This window comes from Pagrus pagrus (genome assembly GCF_965226575.1).
Source record: "Pagrus pagrus genome assembly, chromosome: 17".
Lineage (NCBI taxonomy): Eukaryota > Metazoa > Chordata > Actinopteri > Spariformes > Sparidae > Pagrus > Pagrus pagrus.
In genome coordinates, this window is record NC_140201.1 from 824,752 (window position 1) to 850,000 (window position 25,249).

Below are 25,249 nucleotides of genomic sequence, written 5' to 3' on the forward strand. Positions count from 1 at the left end.
TATTACATTATATTACATTACATTATATTATATGACATATTACATTACATTATATTACATTATATATCACATTATATTATATTATATTACATTACATTACAATACATTATATCACAATACATTATATTATATCACATTACATTATATTATATTACATTACATTACAATACATTATATTACATTATATTATATTACATTACATTACAATACATTATATTACATTACATTATATTACATCACATATTATATTACATTATATTACATTACATTATATTATATGACATATATTACATTATATTATATTACATTATATCACATATTGCATTACATTATATTATATCACATTATATTACATTACATTATATTATATCACATTATATTACATTACATTATATTACATTACATTATATCACATTATATTATTGTGTGGAAATGAACACAAATACACATTTTCCCAACAGAAACATGAGAACTGAACAAAACTACAAACTCACAGTTGGTTCAGTTAAAGACTCAAATCAGCAGATTTGATGAAACATTTCTTTTTTTGTCTAAAAGTTTCCAATAGTTGTTTAAAATGAGAGAAAGTTGGTTTAAATGAAGAGGAACTGACACGTTTAGAAACCAGTCGACACATCTTCAGCTCTGCAGGTAGTCTTTGTTATATTAAAACGAAAGTGACTGAAACACAGCGAGCAGATTAAAAGGGTTTCTGAAGGTTCAAGAGGAGATTCTGCATTAATAAAGATGAATAACTGTTTTAATTTGATGCTGGAAGATGAAAAAGGAAAAGTCGTCTGTGTTAGTGGCGGTTTAAGAAGCGACAGTGAGAACAGAAACGTCAGAAATGACTGAATGGGGCAATAAGTTAAAGAAATGTTTTTAATATTTACTGAACATTTTTCTAGATGAGAGGGATGTTGGGATGCTGGTGGTGGCTGAATATGTGTGTAATAAAAGTCAAATCAATGTTTTCAGGACCAGAAATTCACAAAAACCCAAAATACAAATTCAACAATTGTGTGTGTGTGTGTGTGTGTGTGTGTGTGTGTGTGTGTGTGTGTGTGGTCCATTAGAGACACTAGGGGGCGCTGTGGTTCTTCACTGTCTGCAGCTGAGTCTTCATCTCAGTGTGACAAACTAAATGTGGCGTCGCTTTCTGAAAGATAAAAATGATTATTATTGATAAATTATTAAACAAGTCGTGATCACACACACACAGACACACACACAGACACACACACACACACACAACAGTGTATAATAGAAAATAATATTAGGATAAGTAATTAGGCCCGAGCAGGAAACCTGCGAGGTCCCTATTGTTTTTATGTAATTATAATTATCATATTTAATAATTAGTATGAATAATTTGATAAAATATGTGAAATTCATCTAAAAAGAGTAAAATAAAAAACAACAAAACTAAAATAAAAAGCAATAAATGAAACTTTAGTATCTGAGGACCTGCAGTTTACAGAAGTAGATTCAGGCGACTGTAAAAATACAATAAAATAAAGTTTTTCATAATTCAGATTTTAAACTGACAGAACTTAAATATTTAGCTCTCACAGCGACTCTGCTCGTCTTCTGATGCTGATCTGTGATGTCAGCTTGTTTTCGTGTTTTTCTGCCCTCTTGTGGTCAAAACTCATTTAATTCTCCTTTAACTGACTGAACTTCACCGGCAGACTGTTACAGAGAAAACAATCGTGGCACGATTAAATGAAACGTGTTAAAGATTAACAGTGTATTTTCTGATCTGCGGACGCTGTCGAACGAGCGTGACGACCTGTTTGTGTGTAACGCGCTCTGGTCTGCTGATATGCAGGAAGTGAAGGACGGATCTCCACTTCTCTTGTTTTTATTAAAACTGGACTGAACGTATTTATGAAGCTGAGTGATACAGACAGGAAGCTGCATCACACGAGCAGAAACACAATCATGTGTTACAGCAACATGTTTGTTCATGTCACATTTACACAACACATCACACGTTCATCAGGAGGTGGAGGTGAAGAGAGAAGGCTGCCACGCCAGACACCACTGTTCACGACTGTGCTCCAACACCTGTGGGCCTGGAAACACCGGATACTTAACAAGACGTCAGGACGTCTTCCAGCAGTTTGTGGAGACAGAACCAGATATTTCACCACAAACAATGTTTCACTAAACCACAACCCAACATTCAAACTGATCATTTGAGTTGAATGTGAACATTAATCCGTCCTGCCTCTGGTCGTTGTTCTGCAGAAACATGATTCATGTGACGCTGTGGACGAGCTGTGATCCGGACCGGAGCAGAACTTCTTGTACAAACTGATCACGATCAATCAAAATGATCAGTCGATTTAATCAAAATAACTTCTTCTGCCTTTACGGGAAATATTAAAACCATAAATTGGAGCCGCGGTGAATTTATTGTCTTTAATATGAAACAGAGTGAAACATAAAATAAGCTGAAGAACATCGTCTCAGTTATTGGATCATAAAAACACACAGACGGATTTATTTCATCCGTTTAGTCAAAAGATTTGAGCTCAGCTTCAGAAAAACAGTCGAGTGTTTGAAGACGACGAACTTTGTGACACGAAGAGAAAATATGACTTATTAATTCTTGGAGAGTTTTGGAGATTCTGAACCCTTCAGAATAAAATACACTGGAACAATCACAAATGTTACAAAATATATATTACTCTGTTATTTAATAACTGGTGAAGAGCTCGAGTCAGTTCAGTTTGTCCGTTCTGGGCTTCTGTAGAAACACAGCGGTGGTTTGAATCGAATGTTGTGTCGTTGCTTCCTGTAAAGAAACTGATCAGCGTCACTCGTTCAGTCCGACCTGCAGCTTCATTGTAATATCCTGTGTGTGTGTGTGTGTGTGTGTGAGTGTGTGTGTGTGTGTGTGTGTGTGTGTGTGTGTGTGTGTGTGTGTGAGTGTGTGTGTGTGTGTGTGTGTGAGTGTGTGTGTGTGTGTGAGTGTGTGTGTGTGTGTGAGTGTGTGTGTGTGTGTGAGTGTGTGTGTGTGTGTGTGTGTGTGCTGCAGCTTTAATGAACTGTGGATGTAATAACGCTGCGTTTCTTCGGGGAGTCGACTGATATCACAGTAAATAATCTCATCGTCCCCACAATAATAATAATAACACAGTCCTGTTATATTACACTGGGACACAGTGTGTGTGTGTGTGTGTGTGTGTGTGTGTGTGTGTGTTCACAGACAGACACTGACTCTGGTTAAATTTGCTCTGGATGAGCAGGGAACAGATTTTAAACATTAAATCTAAAAAGAAAATAAATAATTGAACCATTAAGACTCATATGTACAAACCATCAGGTCGCGACACACCAGGCTGAGAAATCACTGTGATTGGCTGTTCAGCAACGAATCAGCAGAGACGCAGACGATGAGGCGTCTTCGGTCTGTGGCTCCTCCTCCTCTTCGTCAGAGACATTAACGACCTGTATCAGAGCACAGACTGCCGCCCCCCGCTGGTGTGGAGCGGGCGTTCCTCTCAAGTCTTTGCGGTGCGTTCAAGTGCAGCTTTCGTCCGAGACACCGTCGGCCTTTGTCGCCACGAGTTCGATGTCAGTTCGGTGTTTCTTGGTCCGGCAGCACCAGAGCCGGACCTGAAGTGGACAGACTTGAGCCCAACGTTTGTGTTTCAGTGCACACAGATATAAAATAAAAAGTATAGTATATCTATATTAATGATTTCATTCATGGTTACACATTTACTCCAACAGACCGGGGGTTGAATCCAGGCGGTAGCTCCTGTCTCAACTAACAGGTTCAGGCCCGTCTCCGCCTCGTTACAGCCGTGATCGGCTCGCTGGAGCTGCTCGTGGCACCGGCTGCATCACGGCACGTCTCAGCGTCCCAGAAGCTTCTGGAGAACACGCGAGTCGGACAGGAAGTCAGACAGTCAAAATAAAACACCATGTGCCGACTCTGGAGCTACAGCACAGCGAAGTCAGAAACATTAACAATAATCTTAAAACGGACAAATAACGAAACATTTAACTGTTTAGCTGCTCAACAACGTCCTGCTCTGGTCAGGTTCAGGGACATCATGTGAGATTAACTGCTGGACGTTCAGGTGGAGACACCTGAGCAGCTGCAGCTGAGACGAAACCACCAAACATAAAAAGACTTATTGTCTCAGACCAACACAGGAAGCTCCTCCCTCACTGGTGCTGACGCACAGGTTGGTCTGTGACCAGTCGGTCACCTGTCTGCTCAGAGCACCGCCCACTCAGAGGAGGGTAAATCCACCCTCCTCCTCCTGTGTGTGTGTGTGTGTCTGTGTGTGTGTGTGTGTGTGTCTGTGTGTGTGTCTGTCTGTGTGTGTGTGTATATGTCTGTGTGTGTGTGTGTGTCTGTCTGTGTGTCTGTGTGTGTGTGTGTGTGTCTGTGTCTGTGTGTGTGTCTGTGTGTTTTGCTGATTGAGTCATAAAAGGCGTTGATTGTTCTGAGACACAAGATGGTCTCTTAGCAATCTATTCAATTAACACAGACACACACACACACACACACACACACACACACACACAGACACACACAGACACACACACACACACACACACACACACACACACAGACACACACACACACACACACACACAGACACACACAGATCCCTTCTCATCGTTTGTTTTTCTTTACACTTCCTGTTTCCTCGCTGTGTTGGTTCAGGTGGTTTGGATCTATGGTCACAGCTCACAGCTGGAGATGATCTGACTTCCTGTGAAAAACAGCTGTAAACGTCTCCAGGTGTCCAGTGGTGTGACTCGAGTGTGGTCAGCTGTGTGGAGCTCCACCTCCATCACCTCCATCTCCTCCATCACCTCCACCTGCTGATGTGACAGTCATCTGATAATCTCACAATGTGAACGTGATCCGACGTACCTGTGCTTCACAGACACGTTACCTGCTGACGTTACATCGAGGAGGCCGGGCTGGAAAGAAAGGCCGCTGCAGCTCTTTGAGGACAATCGTCTCAGATCTGTGACGGCAGCTGCACGGTCGCCTCCTCACAGCTCCTCACAGCTCGTCACAGCTCGTCACAGCTCGCAGGATGAATTCAGGCGCTGACTGAATGAGATCGACACCTCGACTTTATAAAAAGCATCTTTTTCCTGTTTCTTTTCAAATGTTGGAGGACAGACAGAAACAGGACCACCAACATGGCCGCCTGTTTCCAGCTGGATCTGCTCACCAGTCTGAGCTCCTGCAGATTTATCTCCAGGAACCCGTCGCCGTAAAAGATCTGCATTAATATTTCATCTGCATTTAATCTGTACGATGAGTGTGAGTGTGAGCAGGAGGCGGGGGCCTCCTCCACCCCGTCCAGCAGATAAGACGAGGCCTTTCTGTTCGGATGTCCCAGTTTTCTCTGCGTTCACGCCGGGCTTCCTGCTAAGCGGTTTTCAAGCGCCGCTGCAGAGAAAAGGAGCTCGCTGCTGCCACTGAGAGCCGTTATTTGAAGTGAAGTTTTTTCGGGGGGATTTCAGAAGCTTTTGTCGGGCGAGCGGAGCAATGGAGTCGCGGCCTGGCGGTGGATTACTCTCCAGAAAAAAAGAAAAAGGACTCGGCTCGGCTTCTTAATCACCAGTAATCCCTCCATTCTTCAACACAGTTTTGCCATATTGCTGCAGCTGTGTGGAAACTAAAGTTACCAAAGACAACTTCAGGGTTTTCAATATTTATCTGTGACTCTTGTTGTCGGGTTAAAGAAAGAAGAGAGGACGGATTAAAGACTCGAGAGTCAGCAAGAAAAACAGGAGATGACGAGCTCTGTTCTGTTTGTTAGTGGATATTATAGATGAAAATTAGGAGGAAGAGAAGACAAAATCTGAAGAAATCATACATGAGCTTCCAGAGGGATTACAGTCGTGTTCAGTTCACTTCAATAAAAATCAACATGCAGAAGAAAAGAGCTGCAGCTTCCAACAAGTCCGAGTGTTTGAGACGAGAAGCACGAGGAGACAAAGATAAAACGATCAGACGAGCAGCTGCAGGAAGAAATAAATAGCTACTGCAGCCTCACGTTTCATTTCATAAACCACAAACACAAACTGTGAAGTGTTGTTTACAACAACAGTCGGAGAGATTTACTCACCTTAAGAACGATGTTGAGGATCCTGTTCCTCCACTTCACTACGTTTATTCACTAACGAGCAGATCGCTGCTGCTTCAGAGCCGAAGGTTTAAACACACGATGTCACTTAAATCAAAGCTGTTCGCTGAGCGTCGTGCTGCAGATCCGGACCTCCTGGAGGAACAAACACCAGGAGTCTCACCAGATTCTGATCCTGCAGCACGTGAACATGAGCGTCACTGGTGAATAACTGCAGCAGATTCACAGCAGTATTCTGTAATTATGTTTAAAATCATGAGAATAAATTGTGTTTGTAACAAAGACACATTATTACTGTAACAATACAGCATTTTAATGTAAAATAACATAATAAAACTGTAGTAAGCACCTGTAGTGACTGTAAATATACACATTTTACAGCATCAACACTGTGTCCACCTGTTGTCAGCACGTTAGCTTGTTAGCAGGTCAGCTTTATTGAAACAGGTGTTTTATCGTCAGGTAGAAAATTGTTCTGATGCTAGAAAAACAAAACACAGCGTTCAATAAAACTGATTCCAGTGAATGCAGCGTGATCGAGCCGAATCATCACTTTCTATTTTATTAATGTTTTTACACAGCGACTAAACTTTCTGCAATTTTATATTGAAACTGGACAAATATCAGACGTCCAAATATTAAACCTGTACTGATCACTTTATTTTGAAGGTCGTCATGTGTTTTGCTTCACTCTTCCTGTCTTTGTCTTCTTCCTGCCTGTTGTCATCAGTTAGTTGGTCTTTGTGTGTTTGTGTTTGCCGTCAGTTTGTCGGCGTCTGTTCTCCTGGTTTGTTCTCTTCGAAGGCTGCTGATGTAAAATAGAAACATTCATTAACAGACACAGGTTCATATAATCTGCCTGTTTTCTGATAATTAATGTTTGAAGCTGAATCTGACTCTTGAATCCACGAGTGTCTTCTGTGTTTCGACCTGCGCTGACCGAACGAAAAGACCGTCTGTTATCTTTCAGGAGTGTCGGAGGAAACGTCCTTGCAGTCTGAAGACCTTTTTAAAGTCGCTTTTGTTGGTTTTCGAGCAGCACTTACCGTCTGCAGTGAAGAGTCGCTCAGACACATTTCAGAGTAAAGTAAACTCAGACATTATAAAAGCCCCGGAGAGTGTTTGAATTTTGCATTTGAAGCCTTTTTAGATGACAAGAAAGCAGGTTGAGGAGTTCAAGGACACTTCAGGGACACAACAGCAGCAATACTTTATTCATAAAACATGAATTCAACAGGATGTTATTAACATATTCTCCCGTCTGTCGTCAGATTGTTTGTTCAGATTCAATCCTGAGAAAAAGGCTCGGATCAGCTCCTGTAAATAAACTAACTGGGTCCACTTACTGCTGTGATCGGATCTGACCAACATGTTTCATCCTCATATTTGTTCCTGTGGTTCTGAATCTTCTGTTTCATAAGATGGTAAACAGGAAGCAACAAACAAGCACCAGCGACATCACAGCTGGTTGTATCAGAACGAGAGAGGAAGAGGAGGACAGGGAGAGGAGGACAGGGAGAGGAGGACAGGAAGAGGAGGACAAGGAGAGGAGGACAGGGAGAGGAGGACAGGGAGAGGAGGACAGTGAGAGGAGGACAGGAAGAGGAGGACAGTGAGAGGAGGACAGGGAGAGGAGGACAGGAAGAGGAGGACAGGGAGAGGAGGACAGTGAGAGGAGGACAGGGAGAGGAGGACAGGAAGAGGAGGACAAGGAGAGGAGGACAGGGAGAGGAGGACAGGGAGAGGAGGACAGTGAGAGGAGGACAGGAAGAGGAGGACAGTGAGAGGAGGACAGGGAGAGGAGGACAGGAAGAGGAGGACAGGGAGAGGAGGACAAGGAGAGGAGGACAAGGAGAGGAGGACAGGGAGAGGAGGACAGGAAGAGGAGGACAGGGAGAGGAGGACAGTGAGAGGAGGACAGGGAGAGGAGGACAAGGAGAGGAGGACAGTGAGAGGAGGACAGGGAGAGGAGGACAGGAAGAGGAGGACAAGGAGAGGAGGACAGGGAGAGGAGGACAGGGAGAGGAGGACAGGAAGAGGAGGACAAGGAGAGGAGGACAGGAAGAGGAGGACAAGGAGAGGAGGACAGGGAGAGGAGGACAAGGAGAGGAGGACAAGGAGAGGAGGACAGGGAGAGGAGGACAGGGAGAGGAGGACAGGGAGAGGAGGACAGGAAGAGGAGGACAGGGAGAGGAGGACAGGGAGAGGAGGACAGTGAGAGGAGGACAGGGAGAGGAGGACAAGGAGAGGAGGACAGGGAGAGGAGGACAAGGAGAGGAGGACAGGAAGAGGAGGACAGGGAGAGGAGGACAGGAAGAGGAGGACAGGGAGAGGAGGACAGTGAGAGGAGGACAGGGAGAGGAGGACAAGGAGAGGAGGACAGTGAGAGGAGGACAGGGAGAGGAGGACAGGAAGAGGAGGACAAGGAGAGGAGGACAGGGAGAGGAGGACAGGAAGAGGAGGACAGGGAGAGGAGGACAAGGAGAGGAGGACAGGGAGAGGAGGACAGGGAGAGGAGGACGGAGGCCTTCCAACATCACAGACTGATGTCGACCTATCAGAGCACATCACGCACGGCAGACGCAGCGAGACGAGACAAAGACGTAAAAGACGTGAACAGACAGAGAGGGAGGCTGAATGGGGAGAAAAGGCGTGTTAGTGTCTCGTATCTGCAGAGAGTTTCTTATTTTCTCTCTTTGTTGCTGCTCGGGACGCTTTACCAACCCAACATGTGGCTATTTGACGTCCTGGGAATGAGACTCAACAATCAACTATCTCTGTGGTGCGTTCAGGAACAGCTGGGACAAATCCTACTGACTCTACCTTTAACTTTAATAGTCTTTGAGTTATATTAATATGACGTGAGCTTCAGTTAGCTTTGACCACAAATGTCCTTCAGAGGGAGACTTTTTACTCTGATACTCTGAGTACATGTCAGAGCCTGTACTCGATTACTTTTACTGGAGTAAAGAAGCTGAATCAGCACTTCTACTTTCACCAGAAGAAGTATCTGAACTTCTCCTGGAGGACAGGATGGGTGGACTTGTCTTGTGGTGCTCCACAGGGAAGATGTTTGGGTTCTCATGTATTTTCCGATGTTATTAATGATTTTCTGTCTCGGTGTCCTTGTGTCCTTGTGTCTTTGTGTCCTTGTGTCTTTGTGTTGTGCAGCTGTGTGTTATAATACTTCAGTTGTTGTTTTATGTGTGGTGTTAGTTCCTTGCTCTCACTCTGGTTCTGCAGCTTCTGTTCGGCCCGTCTTTGGTTTCCTGAGATAAAACAGAAACTCTCCAGCTGCTGGTTCTCTGGAGATCTCAGCTCCACCTGCCACCTGGAAAATAACTGAGGATATATCTATATCTGGCCTCGGTGCTCCCGGTGGGGTTTGCACCTCTAACCCCGACGGTGTTAGTGCCTTGCTCCACCGAGGGAATCCAGCCTCACCTCCACATTACTGTGAGTGCTTCAATCTCAGGTGTGACTCCTCTGAGGGGGATATGGAATAATACATGATGTAAATGTGAAGAGCAGCTGGGCTCAGACAGACGCTGAGGGCGACTCCTCATCGGCTTAATGGAATAATGAGGAGAGAGGAGGCGACGCGAGGAGCGAGGAGAGAGGAGGCGACGCGAGGAGAGAGGAGGCGACACGAGGAGAGAGGAGTCAGGACAGACGGACGGGAGAGACCAAATGTATAAAAAAGTGATCTGATTTCAAGCAGGAGGCAGAGACACAGCTCAGCTCCTGGAGGAGGATCCCCTCGCTCTCTCCGCCTGATGATGTCATCATCATGGGCCAGAACATCAGAACGGTCCCTGAACGCTGGCTCTGGTCCAAACTGCTCACTGGTACCGTCCTCTACCACCAACACAGCTGACACCTGGATGTGTTCTGACTCCTCAATAATACAGGAAATAGTCGTAGTGGAGAATGCTAGTTCACATCCTGGGCATTGCCGAGGTGCCCTTGAGCAAGGCACCGACCCCCTTCACTCATCTCTGTGTGTGTGTGTGTAATTACGACAGTTAAATTAAACATTTAAATAAAGATCGTGTGTTCATTTACATCATTATAATCACTGACGCACATGTTTACAGAAGACAGTAAACGCATCACAGTGAAGGTTTTAAACTGTAGATGTGATCCTCAAACATGATGTAGTGAAAATAATCAGCTCGATCAGACTCGACTGTGTTCATGTTACACATGCTGACAAACATGGATCAGCACAAACCGTCTCTGTGGACGTTCACACATTCAGACACCTGCGAGGAAAAAGGTGGAAGGACGCATGATTTATACGTTTGGCTCCATGAAAAGATGAATTTAATGCTTTGAAGTGTTATTAAGCAGAGGTGATGATGTCACATGATGTCACATGATGTCATCATGGTAATATAACAACTGGTATGACATCATTATTGATTGATTTGTCAACATCATGACATCACGTCTGACTCCAAGTTAAATGATTCAAAATACTTTATGAACCTAAAGTGTAAAACAAATGTGGACGTCACCTCCTCGTCTCTTTGAACTGCATTACCCAGAAGCCCCCAGTGGGCGACCATGACAGGAAGCCTCATTTACACGTCGACGCTGAGAAGAAAGAAGAGGCAACATGAGAGAGAGAGAGAGGGAGAGAGGGAGAGAGAGAGGGAGAGAGAGGGAGAGAGAGAGGGAGAGAGAGCTGTGGGAGGACTGAAGGCTAATTATCACACCTCATGTAATGACGGGACAGAAGAAGAAGAGAGAAGGACAGGAAGTTGTAATTATCACCTGCCAATGGTGGCTGGGCTCAGTGTGTGTGTGTGTTTCTATAATAATCCTTTTTTAAAATAATAATTCAGTCAAGTCGATCGAACTGTTGACTGAATATTTAATCAAACTCACTTTTATATCAACACAAAATAAATTCAATATTTACTGTAAAAATTAGCTGCTGAATTCGACGAGTCCGTCCTCAGAAAAACCAAACGACTCATTACGACCTGACGTTAGTTGTCAGGCGGCGACCTGTTGCAGTGTGAAGGTTATGTTGACCCGCTGCGTTACCGTAGAGATGTTTGTAACTGAAGTTACGCAGTGATATTAATCCAGTGTTTCCTGAATCTACCACGTAGTCGCTGCGGGCGTACGATGAAGCTCTGGTACGTGTGTCGCTGTTACACTGCAGCAGTCGTGATGTTTTGGGAGGCCGAGCAGTGATTTTCATCTGGAAACTCATTTTATGTTTTCTTATTAACGCACGCTCACCACTGCAGAACATTCAAGCAGGGGGAAATATATCCGGACAGACATCGATGTCGGTGGAAATCCTTTGTATCAGCTGATGTGCGCGTCAAAATGGGAGAAAACCTCATCAGCTGGTCTCACAGCATCTAATCCTGTCAGACAAACACCACAACGATTTCCTCAGCGACCAAGTCCAGGACAATATCTGGCCTGAGGTCGCTCAGCGGCCGGGTGACAACCATGCTAATGTAGCTGATATCCACTCCATTATTTTATCTGTTGGTCACAGAAACCTTAATGACCAAACCTGATTGTGACGTTTACTTCTTTACATTTACAACAAAAATGGAACACGGCATCTCGAATGATTCGCCCCAGACCCGGTGTGATTAGTTGTCATGCAGGAAATTAATATTTGTGCAACATTGTCGAATAGTTAATGAAACTCAAATTCTTCAGTATCTGCTTGTTTTTCTTCCTCAGAAACACTTTTTCACAAACTGCCTTGAATTTAATACCTTTTTAAAATATCTACTAAAACACTCCTCAGCATTTTTTATCAGTGTTGACTGAAACTGTCGTCAAAGTCCTCTTCAGATGTCTTCGGTACTGAACCTTCCTCTGTATCTTCTGTAACATCTTTCTGCTTTACGTGGAAAAACATTCATATCAAAGTTGTCGGTTTCAGATCAGCTCACTCAGGATGTGTTTTTATTTCCTGTCGCTATTTAAATCAGATGAACTTGAGGTTATTCATGAGTCAGTTCCTGATGAAAAACGTCTCTTGAGTTGTGAAATATACTTGTGTGTTTTTTTAGGAGGTGACATCAGAGATCAGCATTAACCTTCACTTCACTGCTGAGACCTGACGCTCTGAAGATCAACTGTGAGTACTGGACAGTAATTATTCTCGTTTCTAAGTTTGTCTCAAAATCAAGATAAATAACTGTATTGTGCACGAGTGTCGGCTGTTCCTACTGAGGATTTTCATCTTTTATTTGTCGGATGATGATCTTTTGAGGGTCCTGGTGGGTCGAGTTAGGATAACACTTTATTTGGATAGTCCTCCTACAGAGAGTTTACAGAGTGTTTGTAACATTTCAACAGTTTATTATTTGAGATTTAACCTAAATGTATGTAAAATTATACTAAACTTCTCTCCCAGTCGAGCCCAAAGTACATTCAAAGCTGTTGTTGAACTATTTGGAGTACAGAAATGGTTTTGGGCTCTTTTGAAAGGTTATAAGCTGAAAATCCCCCCAGAGGGACGTCAGCAGCTCTGTAAGTCATTGATCTATAGGAGATTGAATACACTGAATTACTTATTTCTGTTTCTCTCCTTAATTCTTTAATGCAAAAATCAGCCTGCAGATGAGCTGCAACTGCTCATATCAGCTGGAAAACACAATGGGTCCACATCATATAGTCTGACATGGTCCAAGTTAAAAATTAGTAACAATATCACTGAAAATGACTTAACACTTGTTTTATGAGGAAATATTCAAGCACCTGCCAAAGAAAACAGCCCATTTTTGACCTCACTATACCCCTGCTGAGAGTAACAGGAGCATAAACTCATTATAGTTCTTTATTTCCTTATCAGCACTAACTTTGTGCATATAAAGAGTCAAAAACAAGAGCTGAGGTGGAAAAACAGACTATTCAAAGAGCAAAATGCATAAAACAACATAAACTTGCATATTTTCCAACTTTATGGCTTCAAAAACAGATATAAACTATATTTTTCTTCTTCTTTGAATGAATTATATATATATATATATATATATATATATATATATACATGTATAGAGTCTTTTTACAGACAAAAGATTTATTTACCTCTTGGCCATATCGCTCCAAAATATGACGTACATGTTCACTGCTACGCCGATGACACCCAGCTCTATCTATCCACCAGGCGGATCCAGATAAACTACCAAGCTAGTAGTTTTCCTTTTGCTAGGCCAAGCTAACAATCTCCTGGGTTCATGTTTACTGTACAGGCCTGCTGAAAGTGCTATCAATCTTCCCATTTCTCAGTAAGAATGACTACTAAACTACTTTAAGGGTTGGAAAGTAGGGATGAAGCATCACTTGGGATGAAGTGATGTTGTGTAAAATGTTGTGTTCTCCTTTACAGATTTAACAGCAACAAATCTCCACGTCGCAGTGACTCAACAAATGCACCATCGATGGTCTGAACGATCAGCATGTCAGCAATAACTTTTTCTTGGTGCTTCAAACAGAGACTTTCTGTCTTTGTTCTGTGTCTCCTGCTTTATCCTCATCTTTCACTTTCTTATTCTCTGAAAAACTGCAGCATCGTTTACTCCGAGGATGCCTCGGCTGAGATGTTACTGGATTGCTCAAACCGTAAACTTGTTGCTGTCCCTGATGACATCCCTAAAGATGCAGTCTCAGTTAAACTCTTCCTCAATAGGCTTCAACAGATTAACAGGGAGGACTTTGGCATCTTGTCAAAGCTAAAAGTTTTGTTCCTTAACTCAAATCGAATCACTCATGTGGACGATGGAGCTTTCATCCATATGGTGTCGCTGACAGAGCTCTGGATGAGTTTTAACAAACTCACCAACCTGACAAGAAACCTCTTCCAGGGGCTGTCAAATCTTACCAGCCTGAACCTAGCAATGAACAATATTCAGTTCATTCATCCCTCCGCCTTTGAGTCCCTGTCCAGCTTACAAACCTTAATTCTCAACAGCAATAAGCTCCAACACGTCGCTGACATTCAGCCCATCCTACAGCTGCCACGCCTCAAGAATCTGAGTGTGAGCAATAATCCATTTCCCTCTTTTCAGACCAAAGATCTGCCGCTGAACACAACCTCAGGCCTGAAGAGGTTGTTTGTTTCTTTTAATAAGTTTGAAAATTTCAGCATCACATCACAGATCTTTCCCGACCTTGAGATGATAGATCTTTCTCAAAGTAGCTTGAAATGGGTCGAACCTGACAGGACTTTACTGAGGAACATAACTCGACTGTACTTCAGTCAGACTGTGATTCCTTTTGACGAGATCCAAAACATCCTGCAGAGCGCTGACTCACTGATGGATCTCAGACTGAATGGTATGGAGGAGTGGATCCACAAAGGTCTCTTAGCCACGGCCTGCAAAATACCCACACTTGAGATTCTGGATCTGGTTTTTAACGATGACGCCAATTTAAGTGCAAAACTTGTAACTTGCTCTCAGCTCAGTCAGCTTTACATGTCCGTCACACAAATGACTGAACTGCCCAAAGGCTCGCTACGGTTGATGAAGCGACTGCAGTCCCTAATCTTGGACTCCAACTTCCTCACCAAAGTGCCTGATGACATCAGGAGTCTCTCCTCTCTCGAAAACCTAAAACTTAATGACAATCGGATCTCTACACTGGGCTGTGAGGATTTTGTAAACACAACACATCTCAAAAAGCTTTATCTGAACGACAACCGCATCGCCAAACTGGACAGGTGTGTCTTTAAAAATCTTAATGAGCTGAGGGTTTTAGATATGAGTCACAACCTGCTGTGGACATTCGGAGGCACCTTTGAAATAGGCCCACAGCAGCTCGAGTCCTTGGATTTGAGAAAAAACTACATACATAGCCTTGAAAATGGCGTTTTTAAAGGTTTAAGGTCCCTAAAATATTTGAATGTGGTGTCAGATAAAACTGGAAATGTGAAACGATTGGCGTTTGACGGCATGAAGAACCTGAGAACTCTTTACGCAACTCTTCCATATGTGTATGAGAGTAACTTTGTAGGATTATCGCGGCTGGAAAATTTTACAATCTACTTAAATACTGATTTAAAAAGTGCTCGTCCAGGTCCTCGTCCAGGTTTGTTCCAATTAAAATCTATGAAGTTTCTCACCATAACATACAGGGACAATCAACATGACTACCCCTTTGACGTACCGGTAGAAATGCTCCGGGCCATGAAACATTTAGAGAACTTCAAAGCTGAGAATATATACGTCTCTGCTCCATCTCCGAACACATTTCAGTTCAACCCTCAGCTCAAAAGTCTGACGATTAGAAGGACCGATTTGTCAGATTTGGGTCCTGAACTGTTTAAGCCGATCCTGAACCTGCAGGCTCTCGATCTGTCGAACAGTAAGCTCAAGGCTTTGGATTTTCTGGCCCAAGCCAACCTCTCTGCGCTCAGATGTTTGAAACTGAGTGACAATGAGATAACAGTGATCAACGAGAAGATCTTCCAGTCTCTCCCTTCTCTGACATACCTGGACCTGGGGAACAACCCTTTCACCTGTGACTGCTCTAATGCCGGTTTTATCCAATGGGTGAAGAGCAACAACCAAACATATGTTGTTAACGGCTATCAGTACATCTGTTCCTTTCCTGTGGGTGAGCAGGGAAGCAAGCTGCTGGACTTTGACATCCAGTCCTGTTGGATAGACGTTGGTTTCTTCTGTTTCATTTCCAGCACTTGTGTGGTTGTGCTAACTCTCCTCACATCCTTCATCTACCACTTTCTGAGGTGGCAGCTGGTTTACACTTTCTACCTCTTCCGGGCCTTCCTCTACGACAGCAAGAAGAGGAAGAAGGGAGCCCCTAACCTCTACGATGCCTTTGTATCCTACAACGTTGAAGATGAGGACTGGGTTTACAGAGAGATGCTGCCAGTGCTGGAGGGAGAGCAGGGCTGGAGACTGTGTCTGCACCACAGAGACTTCGAGCCAGGTAAACACTCCCTCTGTACGTCCTCATTAATTCACCTATCGTACAGCACCGACACCTTCGCAGATTCAGACACAGCTCGCTGACATTTCTGACTTCAAGACATAGACTGTCCTCACTAGAAAATGTGTTAGTTTTTGACGACTTGGGAGTAAGACTCAAACATTTTCTTTACAAATAGGACCTTTAAAGCAGAAACAGACAACTTTTGCAACTTTCTCCCTCCAAGTGTTTCAATGTGGTATTACTGTTGGCGACACTTTCACAAAGGGACTCCCTAAAAACTTTGTATTTTGCTCAGATAGTCGTGGTTTTGCAGGATGTAGCAGTGCACGCTTCAGCGAGCTCCGTGATTGTCCGCCTGCTCTGCTCTGACTGCAGATTGTTTTTCAATAGTTTGTGTATTTAACCTCATCTCTGTGCATGGAAGGTGATATTCTACATCGTAGGACTGTTAGGGCGGCGCTGTGAGCAGTTTTCTGCTGGAAAACACTTTGAAGGTGGGTCTTTAGAGGATATAATATAAAAATACCTAGTTAGTGATGAATCTGAATACTGAGCTCACTCAAAAGTCATAGTTTTAATCTACCCAGAGTTTGTATTCTGCGAGTGATTGGAGTTTTGTTTTATGGCCTTTTACTATGAGACTTCATGTATTTATTGTTTTCAGGTATTTAAATGAATATTTCCACTTTTCAGTCGCAGTTTCTTTCAGTTTAGTTGATGAAAATACTGCGTTAGGTTTTGGAAACGATCCTTGTCTGGTTTAAATTAATAAAGCAGCGTTCACCATTCGACGTAACCAGACACCCAGCGACACTGTGTGACACAGATCAACGGTGCCGCCACCGGCTCAATACCTTTTTAAGATTTTAGGGAATCGCCTGCGTTAGCAACACGGCTACTGCTAAGAGGCCTGGCTACTGTCTGAAGAAAAACCCTAAGGATCCCAATTTGACCCAGAAACTCTGATCTTAGTGCTATGAAAAGGCAATAAACATGTTTATGATGCTATTTTTACCTTTACCAGAGGACTTTATTACCTTTATCACCAATTAATTCATGTTCAATACAAAGACCTAAACATAACAACTTACCGTACTTTTAATTTATTTTTTCGTATTTTTTAATTTAAATTAAGACTTCTTCAACCAGATTTACAGTTTATGAGCTCAAAGTGAACCATCATCCTTTGTGCATTTTGTTTTTATAGGACGGATTTTGTTTACGCATCACTGAGTGATATTTGAGACGACTATTATTATTATTATTATTATTATTATTATTAGGAGTTTAATTGAAACAGCATTTGTTGTTTCAAAAGCCAAAGATGACACTCTGATTTGAAGTCCTCTCTTCCTCCTCCTCTTGTCCTCCTCCTCTCGGTGGTGCTGTGAAGGCCGAGATGCTGCAGTTTATTTTTAAAGCGTCTTCATCACACTGGAGGGTTTCACGTCCCCTTCACAGGTGAACTGACACTTGAAGCTGCCTCATTGAATGTGGTGTCCGAGCAGAGTGAGATGTTTTTATTAAGAACTTTTCAGATTTAAAAATGTACCTCAGCTCTCTGCAGCCCGAGAGTCAATATCAACCTTAAAAAAATCAATGTTGGTCGAAGGTTTGTTGAAGCTGCAGTGAACTCTGCCTCCACCGGCTGTAAGGAGATAACCTACACGAGGTACATTTGTCTTCCTGCTGATTCAGGCCATGATTTAGTGTCACAGTATTTCCTCCCTGCAAACCATTATCTCCAACTCTATTCAAGCAAAAGTTCATTTTAATGTTCACTGAGCTGCTCAAGATGTCTGTTCCTGCACATATTTTACAATACTGATGGAAGATTTCCTGTTTGAATAGAGTCATTTTCCAAACAACGACTTCATACTTTCAGACAGAAGTAGACAGAAGCATCTTTTTCATTTCTAGACCCTTAAGCTCTTTTGTGTAAATGACACTGTCAGACTTTAGCTAGCTAGCTAATTAATCCCTCTTTTTGACCGAGGTGGTTTGAGAGCTTGTTCGTACACGCTGGTCCAAAGTGTTTGCAACAGTCTCCAGGTGAATGTTTCCAGCTGAGTCGTTTAAAAACAAGAACCAGTGAGATGGGTCTTAAATATGCAGTTGGTGGTCACATGATGTCCGAACTGTCGTTTCCACAGGTAAGGCCATAATCGAGAACATCACAGACGCCATCTACGGCAGCAGGAAGACCATCTGTGTGATCAGCCAGCAGTACCTGCAGAGCGAGTGGTGCTCCAGAGAGATCCAGATGGCCAGGTGGGGGCGCTGCCTTAATTTATCCCTTCGTTCTTCAAATAGAGTTTAATGGGTACATGCAGAAGAGGGAGTGTAACATCAAGCACGTAAGACAATAATAAACAAAAACTAAATAATAGAAGAAAAAGGATCCAGCTCTCTGGTCTGTCCTGTTTCTCCTGCAGCTTCCGTCTGTTTGACGAGCAGAAGGACATCCTGGTCCTGTTGTTTCTGGAGGAGATCCCGGCCCATCAGCTGTCTCCGTACCATCGTATGAGGAAGCTGCTGAAGAGACGAACCTACCTGAGCTGGCCGCAGGCGGGTCAACACACCGGCGTCTTCTGGCAGAACGTCCGCAGAGCTCTGGAGACCGGGGACGCTCCCACAGACAACACAGACCTCCTGACTGGAGCGGCGGCCCGATGAGAACCACCTGAGACCGCCTGAGAACCTGTGAGGCAGACAGCGTTGTATTAGAGGTTGTCTGTAGCCGACTTGTTGCTTGGCTAGCTTCTGTTTATAGTGTCAGTCAGGTGTTCATGTAAAGACGGACTCCAGGGTAGTTTTTGGATCTTTCTCAAACCCCGTCCTTAAAGTGACATTTATGTGCAACTAACTAGTAAATACTTTTTGCAGGAAATATAATGCTGACCGGATGATATTTTGGATTAACATAACGAGGAATTGTTGTACATTAATTTAACAGGCAAGTAAAAAAATGTTGATACTGAACATATCAGTAAAATGTGTCCTGAGAAATAACTTAGTTTGTTTTCCGCCAAAATTGGGTTTGTTGTAATACCCAATCCACTCGCAGTGATTAAAGCACGATTAAACTTTGTTACGTTTCAGCTTGGTTAAGGTTAAAGAACAGTGACCTGAGAAATATCACAACCTTTCTTAACTTTAACCAAAGAGCTTGTGTTGCCTGGACTCATCCAGTGAACAGCTCGCTGCCATGAATGTATGTTTATCATCACAACATAATATGACGACAATTTAGTGAAATACAAACTTCGTATCTCAGAGACTGGGTTGTCTCAGAGCGAAACCAGCTCTCACTCGACTTCAAACAGCTTGTTTTTGACAGTTTTTATGTTTTGCAGCCTCCTTTTATTTTAGAGGTATAAACTGTATATACATTATAATTAATCTCATTATTTCTATTCATTTAATCCACTCAAATAGATTTAGTTACAGTGTGAAAGTGGCTTTTGCATTTTGGTAACTTTTATCTCGTTTATGAATTTACATCCTGTTTTTACCTGATTTTTAAACTTATTTCTTTAGTGTTAACTTTAAAATCGAACATATTAAATAATCAAACATATATAACATATGATGTGTGTAATTAACCTAAATATTCTACTTCTTTCTAACGGTGACGTGTGATTCATTTTTGTCGATATATCCTAATTTTGTAATAAACTGTCAGAACATCTTCCTCAGAATATCAGAGTCGTTTCTTCATTTTTTCTCACATTTCTTGTTTTATTATAGCAATTACTTCATATCTTGTGTGTTCATTATAAAGTATGCAGCTCTTCTTTGTGCTGTAAAAAGTATCTGACAATCATACTTCAGTAAAAGTAAAGATATTGTGTTAAAATATTATTTTGGGAAAAATTGAAGTCTTAAATGTACTTAAGTAGCAAAAGTACAAGTAAAGTAAATGTATATTTTCTTTAATACAGTTTGATATGAGTCGACTGATCATCAGATCCGATGTTCAGCATGAATCAGTGATTTTTAAAAGAACTGAAAAACTGATTGCCAATGAAATAGATTGATTTAAATTCATATCATTGGGGTCCAGTCTCCAGAAACAAATGTTGGCATGTTTGGTTTCTACGATCCAAACGTGTGTTAGAGTTTGTACATGTCACGTGTTACATTTCTAAAATAAAAGTTTAGAGCTGACGTTCCTGTCGGGAGGCGGAGTTACAGGCGCGAAGGCTGCGCAGCCAGCGACCGCTGCTCCAGACAACATTTTGAGACCGCTGTATATTTTTATCGAGACGTTGGGTTTCAGCCGTGTTTGTGGAGACAGAACCGGGTTTTTTAAGACAGAACATGATGTTTTCCTAAACCTAACCAGAGAATAAACGCAGCGTTGTGACGAGAGAGAAACTGAAAATTGAAATGAAAGAACATAAAGTTTCAACATATCTGTGTGTTGGTGATTGTGAAGTACGAGCAAATGATACTTAGTACAGTACGTGAGTAAATGTAGTGAGCTCGATCCATCACTGGAGACAGTATCCTGTAGGTGACAGACTCTAATGATTCAGTCTGATTATCGATTATGACTGAGCATCATGACTCCTCTGTAACTGAGAGAAACACACATCACAGACCAGCTGACAGTTTCATGTGGATGTTTTCAGTGAGATGAGCTCCGATGTAAAAACATCAGGAACTGATGATTCAGCACGTTCGACTTAGAGCGCGAGGATTTTATCATCGTCAGCGACAAACAGACGTTCACCTCAAAAACAGAAAAAAACTGTCACGTGATCGTCGTTCAGCGAGCCTCGTTAATCTTTATGACCTCACTGATTACACACACTCATATTATACAGATGCTCATTAAACACTCTCTCTGTGTGTGTGTGTGTGTGTGTGTGTGTGTGTGTGTGTGTGTGTTAAAGCCGTGATGAGAGAACAAGAGAAGAAATTAAAAACTGACAGAAGTTCAGTGATGAAGACAAACTACTTTGTGTTCGTATAGATTTCACATTTAAAAATCAATATTTCATTTTATGAAGTGACTTTTTCACTCTGAGCTTTTATATTCAGTCATTTCATTGTTTTAATGTTTTTAGATTTATTTCATTATTTATGTCAGCCCACTGTTAGACTGTACACACTGAACTGTATGTAGACTAATTATTACATGTCTCAGTTAATTTATATTGATCATCATATTACACCGAACACATGTGCACTCAACTGTCACAGTGACTCCGTGTGATCATATGAACAGACTGGATTTTAAATATATTTCAGTGTCCAACAGTGAAGCCTCCAGGGGGCGCTAGCAGCACATCAGACAACCTAATCTATTTAAATCAGGCAGCGATCTCCGGGCTGAAAAATGAAGTGCGCTGCAGTTCCTCTAACGGCCAAGTGAGGCTCTTTAAGAGCCCATGTTACAATGTTCTGATATGCACATGTTTACGGGCTGGTACAGAGAACAGTTCTGGTCTCTGTTGATCATTTCCACGCTCATAACAGTTTTAATATAACTTGTTTGTTTGAATTATATTGAGGTTTAAATTCTGTATAATTAGCTGAGACTAACTCATCTTCTCCTCTCGGACATGTTTGTAGAGTAAGTCTTGGACCAATAATCTGTCTGTGTGGTTAACTGGACTGACAGACGGGAGGGGAGGGACGGACGCCAGTGTTTTGGATCAGTGTGTTGAAGATGTTTCACTTCTCATCCAAGAGGCTTCTTCAGTTCTAACTAACTGGAGGAGCTGCTGGTTTTTAAACTATGTGTGGGAGTGTCCTTACAGGGTGTGGGAGTGTCCTTAAGGGGTGTGGGAGTGTCCTTACAGAGTGTGGGAGTGTCCTTACATGGTATGGGAGTGTCCTTACAGAGTGTGGGAGTGTCCTTACAGAGAGTGGGAGTGTCCTTGCATAGTGTGGGAGTGTCCTTACAGGGTGTGGGAGTGTCCTTACAGAGTGTGTGAGTGTCCTTACAGAGAGTGGGAGTGTCCTTACAGAGTGTGTGAGTGTCCTTACAGAGTGTGGGAGTGTCCTTACAGAGTGTGAGAGTGTCCTTACAGAGTGTGGGAGTGTCTTACAGGCTGCGGGAGTGTCCTTACAGAGTGTGGGAGTGTCCTTACAGAGTGTGAGAGTGTCCTTACAGAGTGTTGGAGTGTCCTTACAGGGTATGGGAGTGTCTTACAGGGTGCGGGAGTGTCCTTACAGAGTGTCGGAGTGTCCTTACAGGGTATGGGAGTGTCTTACAGGGTGCGGGAGTGTCCTTACAGAGTGTCGGAGTGTCCTTACAGAGTCGTTAAGGACATGGTGAGCTCTGAGTTTCAGAAGACATTACTTATCACCCACCTTATCACCAAGTGGCCCTAATGACTCTGAAACTCAGAGCTTCATCCTCACTCTCACTTCTCAACCTGTGTAGCAACAGGCCGCTGTGATGTGCTGTAATTCTGTATTTGACGGCTGAATGGAGGGAAACTTCTTTTCAACTTTACTTTTTTGTTTTACAAAGAAAAGACACTGCAGGATAACAGAAAGAGAGTCTCTGTGACCTGAACATAAAAGTTATCATGCAGCTAGCGTACAGTAAAGTATTCTGTCGGTGAATCTGCAGTCAAACTCAGGCGAGTGTTGTGATGAAATTCATTAGCTTTAGCTTCCAGCTAGGTGGGCTTGTTTGACTCACTGGTCCCCTCACAGTCCACCTCTATACCCATTTTTGATTCGCCAAGATGGCAACGGCGGGTACCGCCCACTTTGAGCTCCATTCTGGCTCTTCAGAAACCTTCAGGTGACGTCACAGTGGTCCTCGTTACTATTTTATACAGTCAGCGATTGTGTTAATACAACTTATTGATTACCTGATCAGTTATTCAACATATTTTATTAAATTATGACTCATACATAGTTACTCAGGTGAATATTTAAATAATAATCATATTATTGTTTGTGTCCCATTCACTGTAATAACCTGTTCACACCTCATGTTCAGGCCGTAATTATCACTACATGTTTCATGCAGTGTAATTATTTAATTAAAAGTACATTCATATTGGATGTAACGTGGTGTAATTATTGGATTTGACCTGAAAGTGTCTCAGTCTTTTTGTGTTTAACCGAGTCCAGCAGATAGCAGCATCATCACTGTGTTATTGATGGTCACATAAAGCGGCTGTATATTTAACAGCGGGTCCACTGTGTGTTATTGATCAGGGACATAAATCTGATTCAGGGTCGATCGGTGTCCACAAAAACAGCCCGGACCAGCCGCTCGCTGATTAATTAAACCTTTAATTTCCTCAGTCGATACTTCCTTAATATGCCTGTATTGATCACACTGTGTGTGTGTGTGTGTGTGTGTGTGTGTGTGTGTGTGTGTGTGTTCCTTGTACATCATTAGTGAGCGCTGTTCAGACTAATTAATCAAACTTGAATTACAATGAAAGAAGCATTATCAGACGTTCACTCTCTGTTCTTCATCTTTTTTACTTCTTTTAATTTCAAACTTTTTCAGCTCATTACGTTTAATTAAAAATCAAAGTTGCCTCTTAAAAATGTTAATGAATTTTTTTCTTGAACTGATAAAAAAATGACTAATTATTAAAAAAATGAGGTCAACTTTATTTTTTCTGGAGCTTTAAGAAAAAGATGTTAGTTTCATCGCTGACTGTTACAGGATGTGTTAACTCTTTGATCTTATTACCATCTTACTTCCAAAATGTAATATATTACATCGAACTAGTTAATATCATTTGAAAAGTACTTTACAGTTTTACTTCTGTCACCAAGATAACAGAAGTATGACTAAACATTACAAACTGTTGGAGAATCGTATTGTTTCTCTACTACAGCCTCATATTAAGCTGGTCTCTGTTGACTATAAAACCTGTTCCTATCAATCAAAACTTATTGATTCTCATCATTTTTCTTCTGTTCAGCTGCGTTTAGAAAACTGGAAGCTGCGCTCTGTCTCACTGGCCCTAAAGCCGTCTGAGAGGCGGCACTTGACATCGAAACACAACCCAACCTCCTGCCGACACACCGTTCAATGATTGGCTACAATCGTAGGTGATTGATTTGCTGATAGCCAATAGCAGCTTGTTGTGCCACGGCAGCGAAGATCCATGAAAGAGCCGATTGGCCTTTCAAACTGGGAGCGCTTGCTGTCGTCCAGGGGCTGTCCTGTCGGCAGCGACGTGAAGAAAACAAACATGCCAACAACAGCGGGCAGGAAGACGAGACAAAATGTGTCTTCACGACTTCATTTGATGAAAAACTCTTAACTCTCATTAATTATGGAGGACCTTGTGACGTCTTCTGAAGTCAGGATTCAACAGTTTTTACCGTCTCTTTTGCTGAACACGCTGGCAAATCTGAATAAATGATTGTTCAGCGGTGACCTGGTGCGTCTGACCAGGTGGAAAACATTAAATAACACTTTATTTCAGGTGGTAACGAGGTACTGGACACAGAAACTCATAATTTTACTACATATCTTCAAAGTAAAGTAGCTTGAAGTGTTATTATTATTCATACCATCCAGACTGATGGCACACTCACTATAAGATGTTTTATTTTCAGGATGAGTTGGATGATGTGAACGTGATAAGTTGCTCGTCCTTTTTGACGTATACTGAATGTAAAGACGATATATTTAATGTTCGACTTCATCGATGTTTGTGAATAAAAGCTTATTCTGAATTTGATGGCAGCAGGTGTCATGATTTGTCATTTCCTGTTTTATTTTGTAGGTTCTACCCTCATGTGTCATGTTTAGTATTACACTTCCTGTCTTTGTCTGTTTCCTGCCTGTTTAATTACCCACATCAGTTTGAAAGGGTCACACTCAAAAGGCTCAGTCGTTAAAATCTTTATGTATTTCTATTTGTTGTAAATCTTGAAACCCTCGACACTCTTTTGTCTCTTGATGATGTCATCCAACTTTACCTTAGTTTCCAGGAAAAGTCAGTAAAAGCTGAAAACATTTTTCCAATACAGCAGATTAAAACATAAAAAGAAAATTAAAAGGTTAAATTAAGGCCATAAAGTAAAAGCAGACCCATAAAGCCACATTAAAACAAACCCACAGAGACACATTTCACCAAAGTGCTTTCAGAGAAAAACTCAACTCGAGCTTCGCGACCGTCTCAGAACTTTAATGGTCCGAAATGACACGGTTGCCTGGAAACCGG

General features: G+C 42.2%; 1 protein-coding gene across 1 annotated transcript; it reads left to right on the forward strand.

The window, feature by feature from the left end:
- Nucleotides 1-11,276: 11,276 nt before the first annotated feature.
- On the forward strand, nt 11,277-18,755 carry LOC311273221 (toll-like receptor 6; the record flags this gene model as incomplete). Its single annotated transcript, XM_084380169.1, has 5 exons — nt 11,277-11,287; nt 13,693-14,844; nt 15,259-16,076; nt 18,233-18,350; nt 18,515-18,755. 5 exons carry the CDS (start codon nt 11,277-11,279, stop codon nt 18,753-18,755), a joined length of 2,340 nt encoding a protein of 779 aa, XP_084236295.1.
- Between the last annotated feature and the right edge of the window lie 6,494 nt (nt 18,756-25,249).